Genomic DNA, 17,255 nt, shown 5'->3' with positions numbered 1-17,255 from the left:
GCCATTTATTTTCCTTGCTTTTATTTCTTTCAGTCTTTGCTTCTGTAATGTCAAGTTGCTGCTTTCTGAAATAATATCAAAATGATATTTTTGGAAGTTAAAAATTTAAAATCTTGCACAAGTGTCAATGCTTTGCTTTGATAACACACACTGTCCAAACTGCTGTAAGGGATGCAAGAGTTAAGACCCACTCTGGAAATTGTTGGGAAATGTCCTCTCTACTCCAGAGCAGCTCTTAAGAAATTTGTTTTTTAAAACTTTGCACTAGTTAGCTGCTCATTAGAATTGTAATCTTCATACTATTATCAATACTAGCTGGAGAAATGCCTCGCTGCTTTTCTGTGCCTTGATTTTATTTTAGCCGCCTTGGAGATGTGGAAGCAATTATTTTATTGAAATCTATTCAAAGGTATTCGTTTTTAAGGTCAAAACTGCTCAGATGCACTGCTTGGAGCATTATCATCAAAATGTGTTCATCATGATATATCATTTATCATCAGCCCCTGGATTTCTGAAGTTGTTTTGAGCAAAAATGGAAAATAATTCCATTCACCTCTGATTGTATCTGTTTTAATTGAATTCAGGAGAAAAGGCCGAACGTCGTCACCACAGACTGTTATGTGGAATAAACCTTACCTGCCTAACCAACTAGAGGATCGGTTCTTACAACATGGTATACCTGAAGCTAGGTCATCGTTCTACCAATCAGAAAATAACTTCAGAACAGGAAGTAGCAGCCCCTTGGCTGTTCCTGAAAGAAGGTTAGTCCACTGAGGATATATTGAGTAATGGTTACTTGCTGGCATGCCTAACTTATGGGTACAGGTACACTATTGGTTTCCAAAAGCTACAGGACGGTGAAAGCATCTTGATGGGGGAAAAGAAAACTCCCCTTTCTTGGTGTGGAATAGGATAGATAACTTCATTGCTAACAATTGCAGCATTACTGGAGCATCTGAATGTGAATGATGTATACCTAAAAAGATTAACCTGAACTGTGTGCATTAACATGTAAACTGACTCTGTTTGAAGCTACTAATGCTCTTGAAGCTTGAATGAACATGTGGGTTATATAAATTTTATTCATACCCCTTGTTCCAAACTGCTGTCATGACCTGGTATTAAATGTTTTTGTCTCAACAACCCCACGAGAAGCATATACATTTTTTCGTCAATGTGTACGGATAATGATATCTCAGATTTAGGATGGACTTGGTTTTCATACCCTTTATAATGTTTTAAAGAGTTTGATGCCAATAGTCTGAAATATGATCACCCATTATGTCAGCAACTATGGAAAATAGCAATGTAGACTGCTGATTACTGGTCCTGATTACTACCGCCCAGCAACTGAGCATGTTGAATTTCCAACATGATTGTGGTATACTGATGCAATATACTTTCCTTTATTCGGCAATTTGGCTAACCAATGTACTGTGCCTGTTTTGAATGATTATCATGTTCAAGTTGACAGACAGAGGGCTGGCATGAGTAAAGCAATGAATGTGGTTTGTAAGTTATAACTGTGCTGTAGAATTACTTGCAGTGCGAGCAGGTTACTGACTTGTTTTGAAAATCTGCAAAGGAAAACTGCCTGATTAGTTCTGGAAGGATTGCTAACATATTTTTTCCTCCATAGTAACTTTTGTAGCTTCTCTTGGTTTCCTCAATTCCTGTAATTCTTTAGTGTCTTGCTGTGGTTCTTTTCTAAACTCGTAATTAGTATAGCTCTTTTGTTTTTTTTCTTCACATTATTATTATTTCATCAAACGCTACCCTAATTTACAGTTAAATAAATTTGTAAGTTAATGTAGAGATAAATGTGTGTACAATAGGACATCATTAAAACACATTTTTCTCAGTCCTCGTTTTCCCCAACAAGAAAGTAATGTGACCTCCAAATGTTTATCTCCCTGCTCTGACTCTTCCCTCAACTTTAGGTTTCCACTCTTTTCAGGGGACTGCCTGTCAAAAGGACCAATCAATGAATTGTACCATAAGGAGCAACAAATCTGCAATGTTTCTGTCCTGTATATTTACTGGAGGTCATGAAGCAAAATGCATCTACTGACCATCTGATATCCATCACAAGTGCATGCCTTTGCACAATTGAGGAAATTATAACAAATTTAAATATCTTCTATTAGGCTCAGAGACTTTAAACAAAAAATGGAATTCGGAGAATGGAGAGGAAAACTTTCTCCTTGTCACCACGCTTTTAAGATCTCCTGAAGAGGATTTCATGATTCGTATAAGCATTGATTTTGATTTCATATTGGCCTTGCAGAATCCAATTACAATCTACATTGAGAGAAGTTACAGCCTGGGTTACGAAATTTAGTCATATTACCATCTACTGAAATTAGATGTACGGTGATGTTTGAAATATTAATTTCCATTGAGTTTTAGCCATGAATGTTATATAGAAAGTTATTCCTGTTCGTGACGACAAAATTTTATTATTGCTTCCAACAGAAGCCTTTAACTTGTAGAAGCAGTCAGGTATTGCTGTACATAATGACTTATTGTCCTATTGGAATGGAGAAGGAAGTGGCACTGCAGTAAAGAAGAAACCAAACGAGAAGCTCTTTCATAACTATGGAGTATGTGGGCTAACCATGTAAAATTTTATATTAAAAGAATACATCAGCACAAAAGGCCAGCTGTGCTTATTTTGTATTTCACTGTCTTCCTGTGCAGCTCCACAGAGTATTCCCAATCTTCATCCTCTTCCACGGATTATGGCAGCTGGCAGATCGTGTCTGGCTGTGGCAGTATTCATGACCAGACTGTAGTTACCAATGACTCACCCCTCCCCTTCAGTGTACAAGATGATGGAGCCAATGGAAGACTGTGAGTGTTGCTGAGATTATGCAACTTTTGCCTCAGAATTATTTAATCCTGTTATAGGTGTCTGCCTTTCTCTGTACATCTGTTGTCCCCCTCATCCACCTCTGACCCCATGCACAACCTGCATGATTCTTTAAGCAGCAAGCTTCCGTTCTGAAATCTCTCTCAGTACAAACACGGATCTCCTCCAAAAGGAAGGAATATTTGCAAACAACTAAGTAGCATGTGTCTTGAATTCTCAAAGAAACTAATTTACAACAATCTTCGGTAACCGGAAAAGCATCACTAGTTTGAGGCTGCCTGCAGAAATGGAAGAAATTTTTAAATTTGCAATTATAGAGGCAGCTGTCGGTAATGTTACCAAATGTGATATCAAGAAAACAGGTGCTCACTTGTTTGTCTTTTGGTGAAGTCGTCTTTGTATTTCAGGCATTTATACCTGACTTTAAATGTATAAGGCTCTCAATAAGCAATAAGTACAATTGTGGGGTGGGAGGAAGAAGGAAGAACAAAACCGAAGTATAAAGGTGAAAATGAACAGACTGTGAGGTGGATTTTTGTGCTGATCTTTGTTGTGGTATGAAAGCAAATTGTTGTGACCTCTTGCATTCAATAAAAGAAATCATTTATGCTTAAATAGCTGTCAGAATTGAAACCAGCAAATAAAGGCGACTTGCAGTGAGAACAGAAATAATTCCCATATCATCATTATTCAGGCAGTGAACTGTTGCTGACACTGTCAATGAATGTCTTAAAAATGCTTGGTGATGAAAGAATGAGCCCTTTTATGGAAAATGATCATCCAGCCACAATATGCCTTCAATACTCCAATCAAAATAAGATTTTCAATTTCTCTGAACCTAGTATGAGATAGAGAGAGATTGGGTTAATAATGTGACTGGCACGAATGGTTTTGATAGGAATATAGAAAGTTTTCGCCTTTTTTAATTACAAGTTTGGTGACTGAACAGGCTTGTGATGTTTGTTGTACATAAGGTTACATGAACATCTACGACAAAGTTATTTTAATTATGAATAATTCACAAGCACCACAAGTATCTATTTAGTTGTAAGGGATGTAGCTAAAATATAGCCTATAAAACCATCTAACAAATGGGAAAAGAAATCCCAATGATTTGGACCACATTTTATAGAATTGAATTCCAGTGAATCCAATCCTGTGACATTTGTTTACACTTCAGTTTACAGCTCAGAGGTGAAATGTATAAACCCAAATTCTAAATATACCTCCCAGTAGTGCCAGATCACCTTCTTTTCAAATTGATTTAGTTTATACTCCAGATTTGTCTTTTTTTGGGGGGGTTGGGTGGGGGGGGAATAGGAAAGGTGTGACGGACTTAAGCTGTTGGAATGTAACTTTCTTGATTCTTAACCTTGGGTTGTTGTGCCACTTGATGAAGGCTGCTCATTTTTGTTCTGGAATCACATGCTTCTGTTGAAGTCTAGTTAACTGGATAAAGATGTTTTGTACAGCTAGCTTAATTTGATCCCCCTGTTTTGAAATTGAGTTGGCTCTGAGAAGATTGTCCAGATTGGTTTTGAGCTGCTTTTGTCAGGCCCCTTGAATGTTGAGACATTTATCACCCTCCTCTTGGAACTTTGGTTCTTTGTGTTAAGTGGATGATCTGTCCAGAAGACATAATCTCCTGCAACAACTTAAGTTGTTGACTTGAACAATGCCTTAGGCAAAAGTGAGTACTGCAGATGCTGGAAATCCAAGTCTAGATTAGAGTGGTGCTGGAAAAGCTCAGCCGGTCAGACAGCATCCAAGGAGCAGGAAAATCGGCGTTTCGGACACAAGCCCTTCATTAAGGACTGAAGGCAGGGAGCCTCCAGGGTGCAGATACAAATGGTAGGGGGGGTGGGGCTGGGGAGAAGGTAGCAAAGTGTACAGTGGGTGGCTGGGGGTGGGGATGAAGGTGATAGGAGGGTGAAGCAGATACGTGGGAGGAAGATTGGCAGGTAGGACAGGTTATGAGGATGATGCTGAGCTAGAAGGTTGGAACTGGGGTAAAGTAGGGGGAGGGGAAATGAGGAAACTGGTGAAGTCCACATTGATGCCCTGGGGTTGAAGTGTTCCGAGGTGTAAGATGAGGCGTTCTTCCTCCAGGTGTCTGGTGTTGAGGGAATGGTGATGGAGGAGGCCCAGGACCTGCATGTCCTTGGCACAGTGGGAGGGGGAGTTGAAATGTTGGGCCACTGGGCACTGGGGTTAATTGATGCGAGTGTCCCGGAGATGTTCCCTAAAGCGCTCTGTGAGAAGTGCCTAGTCTCCCCAGTGTAGAGGAGACTGCATCGGGAGCAACGGATACAATAAATGACATTAGTGGATGTGCAGATGAAACTTTGGATGTGGAAGGTTCCTTTGGGGCCTTGGATGGGGGTGAGATGGTTGGGGGGGTGGGAAGTGGGTGCAGGTTTTGCAATTCCAGTGATGGCAGGGAAAGGTGCCAGGAGTGGAAGGTGGGTTGTTGTGGGGCACGGACCTGACCATCTAATCATGTAGGAGATGCCAGTGCTTTGTTTGAGGATACCCATATGTGGTTTTGTATTTGTCCTTCTGGCAGAAACATTTTTAAAATGATACTCGTGAGAATACAGCTTGCATTGACTTTCCCAAGCTGTTGTTGATTTCCAATGGTTCCTCTTCAGACATTAATGTTATCACGAAACCTGCATTAAAATTAGCCTTGGTGAATGATTTTTTGGGATGGCAGTGACGACTTCATTAAAGTCAGCATAATTTATTCTTAACATTGTCATCCAAGTCAGAGGTTTGGGAATAAGCACTTCAATTACAGCTGAGAGGTGGTGTGATGTCATGAGCTTTTCATTTAAGCATTTGGCAGTGCATCCAAGAACACCTTCTGGAGGTCAATACAAGCTCCTTGCATATGAGGATTTCTGTCAGTTGTATCATTCCAGTTTAAAGTGCTTCCCCACACCTTGTTGCTTCAGCTATTTCCACACATTCCCTCAGGAAGGCAAGTCCTATTGAGAGCAATGATGACTATTTGGAGTTGTTTACAGTTGTTTTCAGATGGTCACTCCTGGGATTATCCATGTGTGTTCTAATTCTGAGAGTTGAAATGTGTCGAGTTTTCTTTCTTTGAATGCACAGTTTCTACTGTGTGTATTAAGGACCCAGGAATCCAACAATATACTGACTATCAACTCATGCAAAGCTTTTTGAAGCCACCACCTATAAAAGAGTAAGTTCAAATTGATATATTCTGCTTCATTAGTAGGATGGAATCTGTCATCTTGAGAATAACTATGCCATCTGGCAATCCTGAAAAGAATATTTCAACAACTCCTCAACCATGAGCCCTTGATAGTGATAATAAGCAATCAAATGTATGAAAAACAAAGCTCTTGATGATACTCAAGTTGCGGTTTTCAAAACTGGGTTTTTGCACGCATTAAGACTCCATGCACTCATGATGCATATTTGGGAGGAAGCGATTTCAGGAATGCAACAGTTGTAAGTGTCTTCAGAGAGGAGGTAACTCATACTGTGGAAATTGTTGTGTAGCAGAGGAAGACCTGATGCACTTGCTCCTACTTCCTGTGGCTGAAGGAAATCTTGTCTCGGGCAGGCTATCTTAGACCTTCCTCGGGAACCTCTGATGTTGTCTTTGAAGCTAAATAAATCCAAGAAAGGTGTTGAACACCGCATGAGGAACTCCGAATTGCACTTGTCAATCTACCCATAGGATTTGCTTCAATAAGGTATGAGGCCCTGCATTCTTCTCCAGCAGTTTGGATGTTGAAGAAACTTCATCATATTCTGCAACTGCCTCATGAAGACAACTGTCTTGAGAGGAGGTCTGAAACATGTGCTCTCAAAATTCGGAATGCTGTGTGAGGGCCTCTTTTTTTTCTATTTACTGTTTACTGGGCTGGGGTCACTCACCTCATCATAGATCAACTGCTGTCTGGTGTGTGTATTAAATCCAGATGGCTCCATTCTGCTCCAGATTTACAAGCCACCCTCTATTTCTTCAAATCTCCATGCAGGAGACTGAGCTTGTTATTAAATGTTAACAAAACTAAGCTAGTTATTTTAACCAAGAATTGGTCAGTCAAATACGCCACTCCCCATATGTGTTGAAAGGAGGACTGGGGACCATGTTAGCAACTTTCCATGTCTTGACAGGAACCTCTCTCAAAAGGAAAACAAACATTGTTGTGCCAGCTTAATCTTTTATGGAATTGAGCAGTGAGTGTTTGACAATGAAGACCTCCACAAGCCAACAGAAGTCCTTGTGTACAGAGCAGTTGTTGCTGCACTGCTTGACTGTAGCACTACCCAAATTCTTATCAGCAGTACAGGTGTTAGATTTCACTAGCTTTTTCTGCATTCTCTGGAATTGCTAGGCGGACAGTCGGTCAAAAGTTGGTGTTCTACTTGAACCCAACTCTGCAAGCATTTAGGGAAAACCTTTGAAAAACTATGATGGACTGAACGCGGTATTTGGACAGCTGAACCTCCCAATCCTTTATTCTCCACTCTCAAATGCCAACTTTCCACTGGTGGACAAAGAATCTGCTAACCTGAAACTTGCCTTGATGCACAGCAGCATTTACATCAATAACTGGGAAGCATTTGCTTCAAATCATTCTGTTGCATCATGCTTTTCATCCAATCATGAATGAGGCACAGCAGGGACACAGAAGGTAGGAAAAGTAAATACTGTAATCCGGTCCCAGTAACAATGGAGTGCTGTGCCACATGCACCCAATATCTGTGGGTTGAGCATTGATCTGTTCACAAGTAGGAACTTGTGATACTGAGTAAGTAGATGTCATCCTCAAATTGTAGACAACTAATGGTGCATTGGATTGTTAAACCTACACATTGTACTAGATTTTGTACAGTCAGAGTTTTTGTTAGTGATTTTTTTTCCAACTGGATAAATTTCTGCCTTCTACTAGACATCCAGGAGATGAATGCTACCTGCCAAAGTGAGATATTTGATGTAAGGCTAACATGGAGCAAACAATTAAAGGGCCAACTATTTTAAGTACAAAACACAAAGTTGGGTAGTATACAGGGGTAGGCTGCATTGCTAATTTCAATACAGGCTAGATTCATGAATGAAAGTCAATTCTACTTACAAGCTGTAAATATCCTATATGTTTAACTTCAAGAAGCTACAGATCCAGAAATTGCTACCAAATTTGTGCTTGCATACAAGACGTGTTACTATTTGATGTCAGAAGTTGTACAAGCATACATGGCATACTAGACCATTAAGGAAAGCTGAAAATAGCCTCCCTCAGATTGACATTGCAGCTATGAAGTTTACGGTTTAAAAAAATCTGGAGTACAGGCATTATGATGTGATGATGAGGAGTCTGACTGGAAGATAAGTTTTTGTTATAATTGAAGCTGTAGATATATCCTTGTAATTGTAAACTTTTTTTTCGCAATAAATATGCAGTTTTTGCATCATCTGTGAATTTAGAAGTTACTAAAGTGGAATCAGAGTTCTGAAAGAAGTTTTGCGTGCTGAAAGTATCAGACTTCCCATTAAGCATCAACCCCAAGTTGTCACTTTAGAAAGTTATTGAGAGTAATTTTTTAAAGATCAAATAACATTCAGGATCACTTAAATTGTACTCCCAGCTGTAGTCATTTTGTAACTGAGGAAAGGAATACTCAAATGAAACCAAATTAATGGATTCGTGCCAACTTCCAATCCTTTTATCTTTTCTTGTTTAAAAGTAAAGAATTTGATCAGTCTTGAGGAGGAGAAAAAAAAATTACATTCAGTAAGATTACTGACTGGCCTGCCATAATAATTACAGTTGGGGGAAATTGGCTTTCACCTGTTAATGTGTTACTTATCTGGGGGACAAGTCGATTATAATTTTGTTCACTTGAAGTTGTGCATGAAGTACAGTGGGAGAAAGGAATGTCAGATTGGTTCAGTTTTTGCCCTCCATCCAAATCAGTGCATTCCAAGAGCTAGCAAACATGATGTCCAACACCTCTGATTTTGACAAACTGCAATTTATCAAAGATTCTGATTTTGATTTATTTTCTTTAGAGCAGACACTGTCAGCTTGACTGACTGACTGACTGAGTGTGCATGCGCCATTAGGAAGCTATTTTTGTTTTGAAGCAGTCTAAGAGTAAAATGTTTCCAGATTCATTTGAATGCAAATGAAAGGGAGTAATGAATAATATCATGGTCTCAGTTGAATTTCAGATTTATAAGAGAAATAACTTTTATTTTGCAGCTATCAGCACATCCCAGAACGCAGGGCCAAGTTGGAGGAAGTCAGAGCCATATTTTTGTCTGCATACAGTGCAACTGTGGGCCTCCGATCTGTATCGTCCAGTCCATCGTCATCCATTGGTGGACTTCTGGAACAGTTTGCACGTGGAGTTGGGCTGAGAGGCACAAACAGCATTGTCTGACATAGCTGGCTTTTGGTTTTTTTTTCTTACAAAAAAAAGTATGGATCACTGTGCAGATAGTGACTGTGACAATGCCAAAGATGGACTTGTGAATTTGTTTTTCAACTCGATAATATATTTCATTTTTTGACCTTAGATAGTATTTAGGTATTTGTGTTTCTTCTCCAGTTCATTTCTCCACCTTCCAGAAATAGTCACTGTCCCCCATCTCACGTCTATTCCACAAATATTGGTGAAAGGAAGTAAAAATAAAACAAATTCAGCCTTTGGTACAGGACTACTTATTCATGAATTTTTTTTTGCCTCCTCTCATTTATATTGGAAAAACTTGTCACAACTATTATTTTCCAGTTGGAGATCCCATATTATGAAGCAATTGGAAGTAGTGGTGAACACATCCAGTGACATTTTTAAATCTTTTTTAAAAATTGCCATCATTGTTAACATACTCCAGTCTATGATCACCTGACTGTATAGAAGAATTTGGGTCTTGCATCTTCCTTCTCAGGCTGCTTTTCAAGATGGTTAGGTGTGATGAAATTAGTTCTTTTAATTAAGGAGCTAGACTGCAATAGAGTTGTTTCTTAAAAAAAAATTAGCAAAATTTCAGCATGGTTGATTTCTTTCTTACAAGTGTGGGTCTTATTGTGGTGTACTCTTGTTGATATAGTGGGATAATGTGTTTGGCATAGTCGTCAATCCTAATTACGCTAATTTATAGAATGGTGGGAGCGAGAGATGGTCTAATCAAATCTGAGAGAATTAAATTTAGAAGCAACTAGCTCAAGCAACTTGAGTGGCCACAAAGGCAAGTTACCTGGTAAGTACAGGAACTAACCACTGCTGTGTTTTTTCATACATTTAACTACTGCCGCTAATAAAACTGTCAGTAGTAAATGATTTGGCTTCAGTAAGGTTCTGCTAAGCTTCTAACAACTTGTTCAACAAACGAATACTGTTTGTCAATTTAAGAAAGAATACAATAGTAAGATGGTATGTTGTCATTAGCAGATCTAATTTAATTCAGCGTTAGACTTATTTTCTAAAGATTTAAGATTGTTTCTATTTTTTTAATACTGCATTTAACCTGCTTGAGAAACTTGGATAATATTTTTGTAACATTTTTCTTTAAAAATATTTATTTTAAGCATCCATGTTTCCTCTTAAAATGTAATTGTTCTTCTCTGGGTTCCTGCTATTCACATTTTACAACTTTTTTTATTTTGTTGCCGTTGAAGATTAAGTGAAGAGAGAACTGTGTATTGCAGCATTTGAATTGCAAATCTTGGAGTTTAAATTTCATGCTTCAGCTCTTTATAGGATGGAGACCATTCAATGGTTAAATGACCTTAATGTTTTGATCAAGCTGTTGACTCTTAGATCAGCATTGAAGACTTTAACATGGAAGAGCATAAGAAAGGTCAAGGATGATGAAAGACTGTAGTCCATCAAAGTTCACTCCTCCAATGCCACAATTCTCCCATTATGTCCAGTTACATTTTGAATGCCTAATTTTGTTGCCTAACCTAGGTAGCAAACCTATCCTAACATTTTGCACTGAGTAAAGAATAGCAACCGAGTAATTGTTCCAAACTTTGGATTTCACTAATTTAAATCCACCTCACTTAGAGATGTGTTTGCCATATCTGTGGTATTTTAACCTTCTTCACAGATCCTCTCCTCCTCCTTCCGCCCCTTCACCCACCTCTATGTTTCTGGAATCACTTTTAGGATTAGGTTTTTGTTTATTCTAAATTTAAAAGGTGTGAGGAGGATGCAGTAGCACTTGTTAAAAAATAAAACAATATTTTGAGTGTAGATCTCTCAAAATCTACTGTAAATGAAAACCAGTATACCTAAAATGTTAATTGCCTTGTATCACTTCAGCTGCTGGCCAACCTGTTGTACATTTCCAACACTCTCTTTTTATTTCAGATTTCCAGAACTTAATTTTTTTTTAAATTCCTGCAGTTCTTTATATACTTTACTTCCCAGTCCACTCCTACCCTCTGTGACTGACCATAAACAATACGTAGTATTGCACATGGTAATACTTTATTCTTAATAAGTATTGATAAGACAGTTCAAACTGATCATGGTAAGTTGTTTTTTTTAAAAAAAAAATGAAGTTAAACTGACATTTTTAATCATTTGACTGTGAATTTGAGATTCATCTGTTTAAGTATGTGCATGGCACATTTGGAATGTTTCTTTAATGATTATACATGAAATTATCGTGCCCAACAAAAGTACTCTCCAGAGACTGATTAAAGATCCTTACATCTTGTGTTCAAGTTTTAGATGGAAAATTTAACAAGAATGTATCGATCAATACAAAGTGTAACCCTCTTGGTAGATTAATCAGGCATTTTTCCAATTAGCTGTAGCCAATCTAAGCCCCCTTTTTTTTTCCCTATTATCCCCAACCCACCGTGTTCAATTTTAATACTATTTTCTGCACGAATATTTGATTGTTAACCTGCATAGCATATCTCAATGATTAAGGCACTAAATCTTTCTTGAGCAGTAGTTATTTACTCTCTCTGCTTTCTTACGATAAATGTACAGAGTGATCCCAGGAAAGTGCGCCATGACATCCACATTGGTCTGTTTTTAAAAGATACATTGCTTTATTACAACTAAGTTTACTGTTTTCTAATCCTTATTTACAATGAAAAATGTCTGATTTTGGATTTGTTTGGATAACTTGGGGACTTCAACAAATGCTGGAAATCCTTCATTAGTTGCAGCATTCCCCTCCCCCAGCCTCCCATCCAAGAGTGTAAGAAGCATCAGTTTTTTTAAAAAAGCTCTCAATTAGTTATTTATCCAAGATAACTTTTCTGAGACAGTATTTATTCTTAAGGCAGGATTGCACTTCATGTCTTAATGGTGTAGGTAATCTCTGAAAAGATTTGTAATTATCTTTGTGAACTGAATATGCTTTCGGATTTGATGTCAGGAATTTTGAAGACAAAGGTCTTCTGCCCCCCCCCCCCCCCCCCCCCCCCCCTGAGAAAAAAGAAAAATTATACATGCCTGGCTTCTGCAATAAGACAGCTAGAAATTTGGTATCTTTGTGAGTACTGATGAAGGGTTATGCTGCCCAAACCTGCTGTGCCTTTTCCAGCGCCACACTTTATCGACTTATCTTTTTGAGTTGCCAAATTGACCTTGGTGTTGACTATATGACGACCAAGATCACTGAAGGATCCAGCTTGTTACTGGAATGAGAGATTCCCATTAGCTGGAAGTACTCTATTAGAAATGGTCTACTGCCTTTACCACACAGAAACTGTGACCTATACTCGCTGAGGGAAATCGACAGCCAAAAAGCTCTTTACATTGGATTCAAATTTGGCTGGAAGAACAATCGGAGTTATCGAGCAATAAGACACTAAGCCAACAAGAAGTACTATAAATGTACCTGATAGGAGGAATACCATGCTTAAGAGTGGTCTATCTCTTTAAATTTATGTTCCTCCGGTTTTGAAATCTTAAAGCTGCAATGTCATATTTGATTTATTTTTAATTCAACCTTGCAAACAGCAATTAACTTATGGCAAAAAGTGCTTCTGAAAACTGTTTTGTGAATTAAGCCATATTATCACCCATAAGCATGACAGGTGTCCTTCCTCATTTTTCCATGTAGATCTGGAGTAACGTAATCATCTAGTATTGCGACCGGTTTTTGGCAAGCAATTGTGTGGTTATCGATGAAATTTTTTTTCTATGACTCTACAAGCTATTTGCTGCACAAAGATGCAGCATTTGCTGCAATGGTTATTTAAGCATCAATTCTTTTGGAAGCCCATTCTCCTTTGATAATGCTCCTTTATAGCTGCAGTCTTGCACATAAATAATTTTGGTCAACATTTTCCAAATACTCTTTTTCAAAAAAAGTGCATGAGATTCATATAAAAAGATATTTGTCTAAATGTAAATGAAAAAATTATTTTGAATTGTTAAATTAAAACTACTGTAAAACTAGATTCAAAGTGCATCTCTTAATGCTGTACATCATTTCATTCTAGAAATTAAGAATCAAGTAGACTATTCTTGAAAGAAAGCTTTGTTGGATGTATAAAGCTACGGTTGTCTAAATAGTAGAGTAACAATCTCTGCTTTCAAATATTGAGATCATGTACTGTTGCTTTCTTTTAGTAGTAATGGTGAGGGACATGCAGTTCATCTGGAAAGAAAGTTTGTTTGTGTTATTAGTTATTCTCTGCAACATTCACCTATATCTCCATCCATTTTAAATCAAGACTACAAGGATGATCTGAATCACAACAGCCACTTAAACTGGGCCAACTCGTGTAGGGTATCTAGAGCATGTTCTGCAATGTACTCTGATTTGATATTTAGTTTGGAACACTGACCCCAGTCAATTTTCTTATCTCTTTACTGATCCTGTGCAAAACCTTCCAGTATACAGTCAGAAATAATAACTTGTTCAACTTGATTTGGTCAGTGAATTGAGGCCTTATATTTTCCCCTTTCTTGCTGGATCATTCATCTATCAAGCTTAACAGAGCAATGTTGAGGTAATTTGTGTTTATATGTTGCAGGAACTCCTTTTGGCGAAACTTGTTTATGGAATATTCTGTACTCTTGAAGTGAAAATACGACTTAAATTTTCACAGATTACTGTTCCATGAAGTGCAAAATCTTGCAATATGGCAAATTACTGTAATGGTTCTTCAGGACTTCTTGAACTTGTTTCAGGCATTATCTGCATGTCTATAAAATGTTTCAACTTGGATACAAATTAAAAAACTTGTAATCTTGATCAAATGGTTGTGATATTCTTTTGAATGGTTCTATTGAATGTGTCACAGAGCCCAAAGGTGTGCTTAAACACAGTACTATTAACAATTCTTTTTCATGAACTTAATTCAGACTCTAGGCTGAAACTATAAAGTTATTTAAAAGCTTATGGAAAGCATATAGATCCTATCCTTGGCTGTCCTGATCATTAATTGAACTTGCACAATTTATTAATGCCTTAAATATTTTATTTTCATATCTGCATGGGAGACCCTTTATATTTCATTGCTGTTGGGCTCTGCTGTTCTTGTAATTACTTGTAGGTTCAAAATTGGCACATCATTGAAACAGAAGCATAGAATCTAGCAGCAGAGTAAGCCATTTAGCCCTTTTGATCCTGCTCCACCCTTTATTATGATCCTGGCTGATTATACAATTCAGTTGTCTGTTCCCACTCAAGTTCTATGTTCATCTCCTTGAAATGATTCACTTTTTTTGGTCTCCACTGCATTCTGTGGTAGTGCATTCCATAGGTTCACCACCCTCTGGGTGAAGAACCTACTCCTTGTGTCAGGCTTAAATGATTTACCCCATATCATTAGTGTGTGAACCTGCCTAGTAATGTTAGCATTCTTAGATTTATGTGAGATCCCCCTCATTCTGTTGAACTCCAGCAAATATATTCTGAACTGATCCAACCTCTCCTCAGTTGTCAGTCTCACCAACCCAGGAATCAGTCTTGTAACCCTTTGCTGCACTCCCCCTATAGCAAGAATACTATTCCTCCAGTAAGGAGACCAAACTGTATTCCAGCTATGATCTCATTAAGGTTCCATATAATTGCAGCAAAACATCCCTGCTCCTAAACTCAATCCTCTTGTTAATGAAGGCCAACATACCATTTCCTTTGTGATCGTGTAAACTTCAGAACTTGTGTGGATTGAAAGAATCAACAGTAAATCATTCTGGAATAAACTTTCCTGAGATAAACAAACTGATAGAGAAATTAAGCACAATATACTAATTAGCCATACCTGGGAAGAAGGAATGGAGGCAACATAAGCTAGTTCCTTGGGGACAGGAGGTAACATTGCTTTATCACCGACTGTCTTAGGACAAATGGGCAGTTAAGATTGCTTGTAAGGAGGGATGCCCTGAAGTAAAGGGGTTAATTGCAGGAAAATGTGTGTCTTCAAAAATAGACAGCTGACACCAAATGTAACAAGGAACAGAGGAGTTACTTTGATTGTACTTACGGAGTCCTCAAGTCTGCAGCTTGCCTTTTTAATCAATGTCATAGAGACATGCAGCACAGAAATAGACTCTTCAGTCCAACTTGTCCACACTGACCAGATAACCTAAATAAATCTAGTCCCACTTGCTGGCATATGGTCCATATCCCTCTCAACCCTACCTATTCATATGATGCCTTTTAAATATTCTGATTGTACCAGCCTCCACCATTTCTTTTGACAGCTCATTCTGTATATGCACCACATTATGTATGAAAAGATTGCCCCCTTAGGTCCCTTTTAAATCTTTCCCTGCTCACTTTAACCTATGCCCTGTAGTTCTGGACACTCTGGGGGAAAAGACCTTGGCTATTCACCCTAGCTATGCCCCTCATTGTTTTATACAACTCTATAACCCTCCAACCCAGCAACATCCTTTCAAGTTTTACAACATCCTTCCTAAAGCAGGGAGACCAGAATTGCATGTAATATTCCAAAAGTGGCAACATCATGTACAGCTGCAACAATATGTCCCAATTCCTATACTCAATGTACTGGTCAATAGAGTAAAGCATACCAAAATGACCCCATCACTATCCTTTCTACGTGTGACTCCATTTTCAAGGAACTATGAGCCTGCACTCCAAGGTCTCGTCATTCTGGAACGCTCTCCAGGACCTTACCGTTAAGTGTGTAAGTCCTGCCCCAATATGCCTTTCCAAAGTCCATCACCTCAAAATTATATAAATTAAATTCCATTTGCCAATCTTCAGCCCTTTGGTCCATCTGATCAAGCTCCTGTTGTACTCTGAGGTAACCTTCTTTGCTGTCCAATACACCTCCAATTTTGGTGTCATCTGTAAACTTACTAACCATTCATCCCTTATTCACATACAAATTATTTATATAAATGATAAAGCAGTCAACTCAGCACTGATCCTTGTGGTACACCACTGGTCATAGGCCGCCAGTCTGAAAAGCAACCCTCCACTACCACCCTCTGTCTTCTATCTTTGAGCCAGTTCTGTATCCAAACAGCTCATTCTCCTTGAATTCTATGTGATCTAAACTTGCTAATAATGAGGGACATTGTTGAATGCCTTATTGAAGTCCACATAGATCATGTCCAATGCTCTGCCCTCATCAATCATATATAAAAAATCTCAATCAAGTTAGTGAGACAGTATTTCCCATGCACAAAGTGATATTAACTATCCTGAATCAGAGTGGGAAATGAAAGAATCTAAAGGATCATCAATAAGTTCACAGTACAATCTTAAGACAACAAATTGCATAAGAATTCAACTCCGGATTCTTCAGCAGCAGAAATTTGAAGAAATGCTGAATTGAACCCTGGACATCCAGAGACAGATACTTGGTTGGAATTGGAGCTAGATTGTACCATTAGTCAGGTTGGGTTGTGAGCCTTGCTTACTTAAGTGGTCTTATTTTGGTCGCTGCATGCAATAAAGTTTCAGTAATTGACTCAGTATTTGATTGTGCAGTTTCTGAATGAGCAGCTAAATTAAAGGTAGCTTGTGGTGATTGACACACTACCTTCATTCCCACATGCTGCACCTTCATGCTTACCTTCAGTGACTGGTGTATAAGGACATTGAGGTCTCATTGCGCACTCTCCTCGATCAGTTCATAGCTGTTCAGATGATAATCTGCTTTCCAGTTTTTGTGACCAAAATTGATAACCTCACATTTGTTCATATTATACTGCACCTGCCATACATTAGCTCACTCAGCTTGTCCACTAAAGAATCTCTGCCTCTTCCTCACAGCTCACCCTCCCACCCAGCTTTGTCTTATCTGCAAATTTGAAGATATTGTATTTAGTTCCCCCATCCAAATCATGAATATGTATTTTTAAAAACTAGCATCGTAGTACTGATCCTTGTGGTACCCAACTAGTCCTTATCTGCCACTTGGAAAAAGAATCATTT

General features: G+C 38.3%; 1 protein-coding gene across 4 annotated transcripts in view; it reads left to right on the top strand.

The window, feature by feature from the left end:
- mtmr14 (myotubularin related protein 14) overlaps positions 1 to 14,091 on the top strand; it is a 73,392-nt gene extending 59,301 nt beyond the window's left edge. For 3 of the 4 annotated variants that reach the window (XM_087994133.1, XM_087994134.1, XM_087994132.1), the window contains exons 17-19: positions 585 to 761; positions 2,701 to 2,853; positions 9,121 to 14,091. In XM_087994133.1, the coding sequence (XP_087850259.1) occupies positions 585 to 761; positions 2,701 to 2,853; positions 9,121 to 9,301 (511 nt within the window). In that variant the 3' untranslated portion in view covers positions 9,302 to 14,091. The remainder of the gene's footprint in view (positions 1 to 584; positions 762 to 2,700; positions 2,854 to 9,120) is intronic. The other variant, XM_087994135.1, reaches the window with a different exon arrangement.
- Positions 14,092 to 17,255: the final 3,164 nt, after the last annotated feature.

Source organism: Chiloscyllium plagiosum, unplaced genomic scaffold, assembly GCF_037043375.1.
Source record: "Chiloscyllium plagiosum isolate Xiang-an unplaced genomic scaffold, Cpla_swu_hap1 HiC_scaffold_14, whole genome shotgun sequence".
Lineage (NCBI taxonomy): Eukaryota > Metazoa > Chordata > Chondrichthyes > Orectolobiformes > Hemiscylliidae > Chiloscyllium > Chiloscyllium plagiosum.
Note: the sequence above shows the minus strand (reverse complement) of the source record. Positions and strands in the feature narration are given on the sequence as shown.